Source organism: Mobula hypostoma, chromosome 14, assembly GCF_963921235.1.
Source record: "Mobula hypostoma chromosome 14, sMobHyp1.1, whole genome shotgun sequence".
Lineage (NCBI taxonomy): Eukaryota > Metazoa > Chordata > Chondrichthyes > Myliobatiformes > Myliobatidae > Mobula > Mobula hypostoma.
This window is the reverse complement of record NC_086110.1, coordinates 1,840,799-1,852,424: the sequence shown is the minus strand read 5'-3', so window position 1 is coordinate 1,852,424 and position 11,626 is coordinate 1,840,799. Positions and strand designations below refer to the sequence as shown.

At 44.9% G+C, this 11,626-nt stretch overlaps 1 protein-coding gene across 1 annotated transcript in view; it reads right to left on the bottom strand.

The window, feature by feature from the left end:
- Nucleotides 1–2,398: 2,398 nt before the first annotated feature.
- Nucleotides 2,399–11,626, bottom strand: part of coq9 (coenzyme Q9 homolog (S. cerevisiae)) — a 32,536-nt gene continuing 23,308 nt past the window's right edge. Inside the window, exons 5-9 of the mRNA XM_063067358.1 lie at nt 9,326–9,410; nt 5,131–5,235; nt 4,041–4,196; nt 3,544–3,597; nt 2,399–2,558 (exon numbers count right to left, since the gene is read on the bottom strand). Coding sequence (XP_062923428.1) covers nt 2,523–2,558; nt 3,544–3,597; nt 4,041–4,196; nt 5,131–5,235; nt 9,326–9,410 — 436 coding nt within the window. The 3' untranslated portion in view covers nt 2,399–2,522. The remainder of the gene's footprint in view (nt 2,559–3,543; nt 3,598–4,040; nt 4,197–5,130; nt 5,236–9,325; nt 9,411–11,626) is intronic.

Here is an 11,626-nt window from a genome sequence, read left to right as displayed (position 1 = left end):
CTCCGGTTTCTGACCTGCTCCCTCCACCAGCAATTCTGCACATGCTGGAGTCTGACCCCCACATCACTGCTCCGGTTTCTGACCACCTACCTCCACCAGCAATTCTGCACATGCTGGAGTCTGACCCCCACATCACTGCTCCGGTTTCTGACCACCTACCTCCACCAGCAATTCTGCAGATGCTGCAAGTTCAAGCAACACACATCAATGTTGCAGGCCAGGCAGCATCTCTAGGAAGACGTTTCGGGCCGAGACCCATGGTGTGTGCTGTTCCCTCCAGGCTGTCTTCAGCCCAAACCCGACCTGTTGTCCCACTGTCAGAGTTCCCTTCACCGTTAGTGCCCACTCAACCCTCTCGTCTCTCAATCTCCCACTCATAAACATTGTATCCGACACCTATCACCAAGACAATACGATTTCCAGCACCAGAAAATCTGCAGATGCTGGAAATTCAAGCAACACACATGGAAGTTGCTGGTGGACGCAGCAGGGCAGGCAGCATCTATAGTCGTAAAAACACACTCAACCATTTTTCTGCTTACTTTTTTTAAAATTGCATGGCCAATTATCTTGAAGAGCAGATGGCAATTTATCAAATTCCATTGGGAAGTCTTTTATGAATCAGAAGTACAGCAGGGTTCAGTCAGTCTGTCCCAGGGGCCTGGTCGCCATGCTGATCTTTCCTTCCTGTCCCTGGTAATGGATTCTACAATTCACACAACTAATCTGTATTTACTGGGTTATCCCTGCAAGACAGTTAATCAAGACAGATCCCAATCCCAGCACCACCCCTGCACTCGAGAATTAATTCACATACTGGCCCCTCAACTATCTATTCAATTTTCAGCAGACCCACAATGTTAACTGCAACATTCTTTGCTGCTACTGCCCCCTTCCTTGAGGACCAGTATAAAGGAGACTACTGCTTTCCCACATACCTCAGTTATGTCCTCAGCTTAAATTGTTTCCTCTTCAGTCTCCAATGCTTTGTGTTCTTGTGCCTATGGAATATTCCTAGGTTCCTTTCAGTGTTTGCAGTCTTTTCTCATTGCCTCTTTCTTTGTACATTTCTTTAAATTTATTTAACTCATTTTTTTTAGTTACCTAGCAGCTTTCCATTTGCTTTGTTGCTCCTCATAATGTCCAAAATTTCAGTCATTTTGGGAACATGAATCCAATATTCTTCCTCCGTCCCTCTTGGGACATATCAAGACTGTACTGAGTCAGAGCCAAAAGGGCCACTGCTCTTCAAATGCAGAATTGCATGCTGTCTTTGATATCAGTTTTCTCAAACTACATCTGTTCTCCAACGAAGAACGGCCTTTCTCCAATACCCTATTTTAACCTGAAGAGGTTTACATCAATTTCAATATCATAGTTTGGAATGGAAATTATGACTGACATTTACTATTTGCATCCCCTCTAATAACTTGCCCACTTTTCACAACCAAGTTGCCATCTTCTTCACTGGATCTGAACTTTTACCAATAACACTGGCCCACAAAGATTTTGTTTCCTGAATACTTTTGGGTGTATCTTATGGATTTGGGCTGCTGATCATGAAAATCACCATGAGATTTCCATATCATGCACTGCTTCTTTTTTAAATGGCCAATATTTGTTATTTCAATTCATAGTTCATGTCAGAATAACTGATGTCAAGATTAAGGAAGGCATTTTTGTTGGTCCACAAATCAAACAACTCATCAATGACAGGCAATTCGATGAATGTCTAGTGGGACCAGAGAAATTCACATGAAAGGCATTCAAGGATATCATTGAAAATTTTCTTGGCAACTGGAGCTCCAAACTACATGCAGCTGATTGACAACATGCTTCAAGCGTACAAAACCATGAAGTGGAAAATGTCACTAAAGATTCATTTCCTGCATTCCTATTTAGACTTGGTCCCTGCAAATTTTGGCGCTGTCAGTGACAAGCATGGTGAAAGGTTTCACTGGGACATTACAGTCATGAAGAAATGTGTCAGGGCAACTGGAATCCATCAATGTTGGCTGATTATTTCTTGGACACAGTGTCTGAGGCTTTTGGCTTGAGTACAAACAAAAACGATCAAAACATTTTTAGCCTAGTTGAACTATGGACAAGCGTCAGCACCATTATGCAATTAAATGAATTATATTTAATAAAAGTTAATTTCTTGTTTCTCCAAATCCCTACGTGATTTAAGTGGTCTGAATTTATTCGTGTTCAGCTTCAAGTGGTCTACAAAAAAAATTTGGAAGCAGCACTTTTGAAAAAATTGCTGTCCAATGTAATCAAAGTTCTGCGACACACTCCAAAAAAACCGTTACCCGTGCGTTTTTGCTATAGGAAAGTTCAATCACTGGCCAGCTCACACCACAATGGACCATCTAATGATCAGTTCACACAGTCATTTGCTATTAATTACTTTATTTTCACTGCATTATTTATATCTGGATGCTATGAACAGTAGAATGGAAGCGACACACGTACACACACTCTCAGATTCTGCCTGTCTGGAGATCCACAGGCAGAGCTCACCGACTCTGGGCAATCCCAGTCAGGTTCTTCACCTGTGTGACCAGAACCAGAGAAAGAAAATATTATAGCAGGAAGTGTAGAGACCGGCAGCCATGCAAGGGAAGGGAGTGGAGGACAGTTGATGACTGTTCCTGATCCTTACTTTGCATAAAACATCCTCTTGGTCACAAATTATCAAGCTAAGATACTCCCAAGTCACCAAGTGCGGTGGAACAGTGAACTGCAAAATGGGTCTCAGTACTGCCCATTCCATCACACACCTTACAGCTGAGATCATGCCCAAAGGGAATAGAATTAAGACGACAGGAGCTAAATTCAAAGGAGGTGCATAGGGCAAGATTTCCCGCACGAAGAGTGGTGGGTGTGTGTAATGCACTCCATGGGATGGTGTTGGAGGCAAATATGACAGAGGCATTCAGGAGGCTGTTAGATATACACATGAATGTACACGAAATGGAAGGATATGGACATCTTTAGTTTAATTCCGTCATAGACTATCTCAATCCCGGCTGTGAAAGGAAGAAGATTTGGCATGGGGCCAGTAACTCCATCCCATAAAAACCTAGTGCTACAGAAATTCCAAAGACCTCATCCCTGGGGGAGGAAGGATCTTTGTCTAGAAGACACCAAAAAGATGGGCTATACACGGGGACAACTGCAAACACTGACCCTTGACAGAGGACTCTGGCAAGCTGCTGACGGCAGCCTATGCCCCAGTAGGGCTGAAGGGCTAACACCAACAGATTAGTTCAGTTGGCCACTTGACCACTAATTTCATTAGTTTGACACAACATAGTGGGCTGAAGAGTCAACTCCTGTTGTGTTCTGTGTTCTATGTTCTATCAGGAGCACAGACAATAGTCCGAATCAGTGTGAAGATGGCGAGAGGAAGGAGACAAGATCAAGCTTGTTCTCTCTACCAGCTAGAGTCAGTCACTAGCCAGGGCTGGGCCCCTGGGACTCAGCAACAACTGAAGTGGGTTGTTACACAGCCTGGATTCTGGGTGTGACACTTACAGTAACCGCAGCTCCCATCAGTCCTTGCAAAACAGCCTTCCCTGTCAACTGGGCCTACAAACAAACACAACCATAGTTAGTCTGAGGGCAGCACAGTGGTAGAACTGCTGTCTCACAGCTCTGTCCGTATGGACTTTGCACATTCTCCCTCTGTGTGGGATTCCCCTGGGTGTTCAGAATTCCTCCCACTTTCCAAGTCGTGCAGGTCAGTCGGTTAATTGGTAGCTGTGAATTGCCCTGCTGCATGTGGGGAGTGCAAGAATCAGGGTGGGAGGGGTTGGTGTTTATGGAAAAGTGAGGAGGAAGAGTCAGATTGATGCAGATGGATGTCAGCATGTACTCACTCAGTCCAGACAGTCTGTTTCTATGCCCTACCACTCATGACATTGCTCGGATTCGGAGCGGGAGAGCGTGTTTGTGGGTATAGCTGTGTGGCTTGTGGCCAGGTGTGTAAGTGGCTGGGCTACGGCAGATCCCTCTCCGTTGGTAGGACTCACCTGCTTGGCGGAATGAGCTACGCTGACCGCGTCATTGACACGGTGCTGCAAGAAGGTCCATGTGTTCTCGTAGTCCGGGGACGAGTCCTGTACCAGTACCAGCTCCGTGCTGTTGTAGATTCCAGCCAGGACTGCTCTCTTCGTGTACCAGTTGGACTGTTCACAGGGCGAGAAATAGAAACTGTTACTGTCAGTGGATGATACGAACACCAGATTCACTTTGGTGACTGTCTTCCTGCTGCTTGGAGCCACAAGTGTGGTGGGAAGAGAGAGGAGTTAACCGACCAGGGTGAGTTCACCCAGTCAGTCACAGACCACTGGTATCACTGTCACAGCCCAGATGCAGAGGGACCACAGAGGGATAAGGCAGAACGTGGGTGGACTGTACCCCGAGAAGCGTCAGGCAGAGGGGGCAGCATCACTGCATGACAAGCAGAGGGATAACCTGTCATTCTGAAGCTGCATGACAGTTAGGACGTCCTCTTGCCAGCTCAGGGAAGGTCTGTGAACTGCAACTCCCGAATGCCCAAGCACCACTCACCTCACCGAGACACTCAGCCAAGAGGAACCCCACACCTTGGCTGATCTCCTGCCCCACCCAGATCGGGAACCACCGTGTCCTGGTCCACACACTCATTTTCCAGCAAACCGTCCCCCTCCTAACTGCATCTGCTCACTTCCTTCCCCAGCTGCGCTCACTCAGGTCACCAGCTGCCATGCTGTTGGTTGTTCACTGAGACCCAGGCCCCTTCGTCTCGCTCGCCCAGTCACTCTCCCCAGACATACACCAGGGAGCAACTTACAGCAGTCACCAGTACCACATGTCCTTGGGATATGGGAAGGAACCACGGCACTCAGAGGCCGGAAGACCCATACGGTCACAGACAGAGCATGCAGACAGTGGCAGAGACAGAGCCCAGGTCTGCCGAGTGGTGACGCAGCAGTTCCATCAACCTGACCGCTTTCCCACTGCCCTCCCTGGTGGCCACTCTCTCCCTCCTCCCCTGCTGCTCCCCAGTGTCTTCTAACCAGAACCTGCTCCCAGCTGAGCTCTGCTGCATCCACAACAGACACCCCTTCCATTACTCACATCGGTCGACTTATCTCCTGCATAGAACCAGATCTCATCCACCATCTCCGTCAGTATCCTCAGACTGTCAGCCACGTTCTCCGGCATCAGCAGAAGACTCATTGCCTGTCAGAAAAAAGAGTGCGCATTGGTGAGTCTGCTGGCCGACCAACTGCACTGTCACCCTGTGACAGAGGGGTAAGGGGCTTGCTCCACCTTTGCCAGCACCCATCAAGGAGCAGGGGCTCATTAAGGGGAAGGTCAACCTCAGCCTTACACTTGCATCCCATCCTCTCAGACGGAGTGGAGTTCAGAGGGGCCTATACCCTTGGATTGCCTGGATGGGGGTCGGGCATGGAGAAGACTGACCCCCACAGGAAGCGTCAGCAGGGGTATGTTCCCCTTGGGCAGAAGGTGGGGGGGGGGATCCATTCCCATTCCCTGCGTGAGTGGAGGGTTCCCTTGAATTCTCTCAGATTGAGGTTCAGGGAGTCTATTCCCTTTGATGCCATCAGAGGCTGGAGGATCTGCTCCCTCAGACACATCCCTGCCCTGGTGCACCCAGTGACCAGATAAATTTACAAGGCGTAACGTCCTTGTCCCATCATTTGTTTATTCATTTTAAAATCTTTTTTTATTAATTGTTAAAGATCAACAAAAAAAAATTGAAGTAAACAAGTCAACATGTCAATATGCACAATGAAGAATTACATTACCAAATAACTGATTAACAAAGCTAAACAATATATCAATAATAATAAGAAAAAATAGCATGTTAAGAATATTTTAAGGGAAAAAAAGACCCCTACTAACTAAAACAAAAACCCTGCTAACAAAAAAACCATTGGGAGCACAACCCCGGAGCTATACGCCATACAAGCTTCCATAAAAGAAAAACATCAATCCCCCAACTCAAATCCATTTAAACAAGAATCAGAAGGAAACCATCTTAATTAACTCAAATCAGATGATAGTAGCGAGCAAAAGAACCCCACCTTTTCTCAAAGTCAAATCGAGGATCAAAAGTTCAACTTCTGATTTTTTCCAAACTAAGACATAGCATCACCTGAGAGAACCACTGTATCAAATTGGGAGCAGAGGCATCTTTCCACTTCAATAAAATAGCCCTTCGGGCCAATAATGTAACAAATGCAATTACACGTTGGTCTGATATAGAAACATAGAAACATAGAAAATAGGTGCAGGAGTAGGCCATTCGGCTCTTCGAGCCTGCACCGCAATTTATTATGATCATGGCTGATCCTCCAACTCAGAACCCCGCCCCAGCCTTCCCTCCATACCCCCTGACCCCCGTAGCCACAAGGGCCATATCTAACTCCCTCTTAAATATAGCCAATGAACTGGCCTCAACTGTTTCCTGTGGCAGAGAATTCCACAGATTCACCACTCTCTGTGTGAAGAAGTTTTTCCTAATCTCGGTCCTAAAAGGCTTCCCCTCTATCCTCAAACTGTGACCCCTCGTTCTGGACTTCCTCAACATCGGGAACAATCTTCCTGCATCTAGCCTGTCCAATCCCTTTAGGATCTTATACGTTTCAATCAGATCCCCCTCAATCTTCTAAATTCCAATGAGTACAAACCCAGTTCATCCAGTCTTTCATCATATGAAAGTCCTGCCATCCCAGGAATCAATCTGGTGAACCTTCTTTGTACTCCCTCTATGGCAAGGATGTCTTTCCTCAGATTAGGGGACCAAAACTGCACACAATACTCCAGGTGTGGTCTCACCAAGGCCTTGTACAACTGCAGTAGTACCTCGCTGCTCCTGTACTGGAATCCTCTCGCTATAAATGCCAGCATACCATTCGCCTTTTTCACCGCCTGCTGTACCTGCATGCCCACTTTCAATGACTGGTGTATAATGACAGCCAGGTCTCGTTGCACCTCCCCTTTTCCTAATCGGCCACCATTCAGATAATAATCTGTTTTCCTATTTTTGCCACCAAAGTGGATAACTTCACATTTATCCACATTAAATTGCATCTGCCATGAATTTGCCCACTCACCCAACCTATCCAAGTCACCCTGCATCCTCTTAGCATCCTCCTCACAGCTAACACTGCCGCCCAGCTTCGTGTCATCCGCAAACTTGGAGATGCTGCATTTAATTCCCTCATCCAAGTCATTAATATATATTGTAAACAACTGGGGTCCCAGCACTGAGCCTTGCGGTACCCCACTAGTCACCACCTGCCATTCTGAAAAGGTCCCGTTTATTCCCACTCTTTGCTTCCTGTCTGCTAACCAATTCTCCACCCACACCAATACCTTACGCCCAATACCGCGTGCTTTAAGTTTGCACACTAATCTCCTGTGTGGGACCTTGTCAAAAGCCTTTTGAAAATCCAAATATTCCACATCCACTGGTTCTCCCCTATCCACTCTACTAGTTACATCCTCAAAAAATTCTATGAGATTCGTCAGACATGATTTTCCTTTCACAAATCCATGCTGACTTTGTCCGATGATTTCACCGCTTTCCAAATGTGCTGTTATCACATCCTTGATAACTGACTCCAGCAGTTTCCCCACCACCGACGTTAGGCTAACCGGTCTATAATTCCCCGGTTTCTCTCTCCCTCCTTTTTTAAAAAGTGGAGTTACATTAGCCACCCTCCAATCCTCAGGAACTAGTCCAGAATCTAAAGAGTTTTGAAAAATTATCACTAATGCATCCACTATTTCTTGGGCTACTTCCTTAAGCACTCTAGGATGCAGACCATCTGGCCCTGGGGATTTATCTGCCTTCAATCCCTTCAATTTACCTAACACCACTTCCCTACTAACATGTATTTCGCTCAGTTCCTCCATCTCACTGGACCCTCTGTCCCCTACTATTTCTGGAAGATTATTTATGTCCTCCTTAGTGAAGACAGAACCAAAGTAACTATTCAATTGGTCTGCCATGTCCTTGCTCCCCATAATCAATTCACCTGTTTCTGTCTGCAGGGGACCTACATTTGTCTTTACCAGTCTTTTCCTTTTTACATATCTATAAAAGCTTTTACAGTCCATTTTTATGTTCCCTGCCAGTTTTCTCTCATAATCTTTTTTCCCCTTCCTAATTAAGCCCTTTGTCCTCCTCTGCTGAACTCTGAATTTCTCCCAGTCCTCAGGTGAGCCACTTTCTCTGGCTAATTTGTATGCTACTTCTTTGGATTTGATACTATCCCTAATTTCTCTTGTCAGCCACGGGTGCACTACCTTCCTTGATTTATTCTTTTGCCAAACTGGGATGAACAATTGTTGTAGTTCATCCATGCGACCTTTAAATGCTTGCCATTGCATATCCACCGTCAATCCTTTAAGTGTCATTTGCCAGTCTATCTTAGCTAATTCACATCTCATACCTTCAAAGTTACCCCTCTTTAAGTTCAGAACCTTTGTTTCTGAATTAACTATGTCACCGTGAATACCATGAATATATTGAGGGATTATACATAACAAAACTGTCAATTTATTAGGTTGTAAATTATTTTTTAAAGCTTTAGAAATTGTAGAGAAAATAGATTTCCAAAACTGTTTCAATACAGAACACGACCAAAACATATGTGTCAGTGTAGCTGTCTCGGTTTTACATCTATCACACTGACTATCAACATTAGGAAACATTTTAGACAGTCTCTCCTTTGTCAAATAGTAACAATGTACAATCTTAAATTGAATTAAAGAGTGACTAGCACAGATCAAAGAAGAGTTAACCAACTTCAAAATTCACAACCAATCCTCTGTTATCAAGGTCATGTTACGCTCTCTTTCCCAATCTTGCTTAATCTTAAGTGAAGGGTAATTGTGCTGTTGTAACAGTAAATTATAAATTTTCCCAATAAAACCTATCACTAAAGGGTTCATTTTTAAAATAATATCTAACTGGTCAGAATCCTGTACATATGGAAAATTACTTAAATATTCTTGTAAGAAATGTCTGACCTGAAGATATTGCAAGAAATGTGAGTACAAGAGAGAGTACTTAGTTACCAATTTCTCAAAAGACATCAATCGGCCATCTTGGAACAGATCCATGAAGGAATGGACTCCTTTATTCCTCCAAAGAAGAAAGGTAGGATCACTTAATGAAGGTTTAAATACTTAAACCATCGTTTGTTTATGCCCAGTCTCCTCAGCGTTCCAGCCCTCTCCCTTGGAGCCCATCCTTCATCCTACTGCAGAGGTGGAGTGAACGGTGTACTCTCACCTGTGGCCAGCTGTCGATATAAGGGATTACCATACGTAGACGGGCCTCCACGGCATCCTTGATGAATACATCCGTCTTCTTCAACCTGTGGACCAAGGAAAGCCAAACAACGTTGCAACAGGTCCAGAAAAGAAATGTGTTTCCGACATTTTACTGGTGCTGCTGCATACACCAGGACTGAGGGACTGGGTAATATTTCACAAATTTATTTAAAAGACAATAGGTTTGCATAGGGGGAATTTAGAGAGACAAGTGAGAAGAGGGCAAATGGAACAAGCACTGTGGTTGGCATGGGTAAGTTGGTCTGAAGGGCCTGTTCAATGTTGTAGGACTCTATGTATCTCTGGAGTTTAGAAGATGGGCAGGAGAACTTGAAACATACACAATTCCGACAGGGCTTGACAGACTGTCGCCAGGGAGGGTATTTCCCCAGGCTCAGGAGCCCAGAGCTAGGATCATGGTCTCCGAGTAAGGTGGGTCTGCTTACAAATTAAACAAACTGGTGCCGGAAGGTGGTGAATCTTTGAAATTTTACATTGCAGGGAATGTTGGAATTCAACTCACTGAGTACACTTAAACAGACATGAAATGGTCACAAAAGTACAAAAGGAATCAGTGTGCCAGGGTCAGGGATGTCTCAGATTGCATCCACAGCATCTCAGAGGGGGAGGGAGAGCAACCAACTGTCTCGGTACATATTTGTACCAATGGCATAGGAAGGAAAAGCAAAAAGGTCCTGAAGAGAGAATTTAGAGAGTTGGAGAGAAAACTAAAAAGCAAGACCTCCAGGGTAGTAATTTCTGGATTGCTGCCCGTGCCACGCACTAGTGAGGGTAGAAACCGGATGATCTGCCAGATAAATGCGTGGCTGAGAAGCTGGTGCAGTGGGCAGGGCTTTTTGGATCATTGGAATCTCTTCTGGGTGGGGGTGGGGGGTATGATCTGTACAAATGGGATGGGTTGCACCGGAACCCTAGGTGAAACTCACAGGCAGCTTTGTTAGAGCTGTTGGGGATAGTTTGAACTAACTTGGCAGGGGACGGGAACCGGAGTGACGGGACTCAGGATAGGATGGTGGTAAAAAAGCAAAGATAGCGTACAGTCAGACTGTCAGGAAGGGCAGGCAGATGATATAACAAAATTGCGGCCAGCAGGTTAAGTATCAGTGCATTAGAGATGCAGAATCAAAAAGGGTAGCAAATACAGTACTAAACGTGTTATATCTCAACTCAGAGTATAAGAAATAAGGTGAATGATCTTGTTGCACCTCTAGATTGTCGGGTATGATTTTGTGGCCATCAATGAATCATGGCTGAAGGATGGTTATAGTTGGGAGCTGAATGACCAAGGTTACACATTGTATAGAAGGACAGGAAGGTAGGCAGAGGGGTTGGTGTGGCTCTGCTGGTAAAGAATGGCATCAAATCGTTAGAAATATGTGACATAGGATCAAGCCTTGTGGCTTGAGTTAAGAAACTGCAAGGGTAAAAGTACCCTGATGGCATTTATATACAGGCCTCCTAACAGTAGCTGGGATGTGGACTACAGATTACAATGGGAAATAGATTGGGAAAATCAGGTTGGTAATGGATACCAAGAGTGAACTTTTTGAATGCCTACGAGATGGCTTTTTAGAGCAGCCTACTAGGGGATCAGTTATACCGGATTGGGTGTTATGTAATGAACTGGAGGCAATTAGGGAGCTTAAGGTAAAGGAACCCTTAGGAGGCAGTGATCACAATATGCTTGAGTTCAACTAGAAGTTTGATAGGGTGAAAGTAAAGTTTGACCTAGCAGTATTTCAGCAGAGTAAAGAAAGTTACAGTAGTGTGCGAGAGAAGTGGGCTAAAGCAAATTGGAAGGAGATGCTGGCAAGAATGACAGCAGAGCAGCAATGGCGTGAGTTTCTGGGAATAATGAGGAAGGTGCAGGATAGATGTATTCCAAAAATGAAGAAATACTCAAATGCTAGTATAGTACAACCATGGCTGACAGTGAAGTCAAAGCGAATGTAATAGCAAAAGGAAGGGTATATAACAAAGCAAAAATTAGCCGGAAGATAGAGGATTGGGTAGCTTTTAAAAGCCTACAGAAAGCAACTACAAGAATCATTAGAAGGGAAAAGAAATATGAAAGCCAGCTAGCAAACAATATCAAAGTGGATAGAAAAAGCTTTTTCCAAGTATATACAAGATAAAAGAGAGATGCGAGTGGATATAGGACTACAGGTCGACCTTCACTAATCTGACTACCTGTAATCCAGTTCCTTTGATAATCCGGCACTGATTATGCTTAATGAGA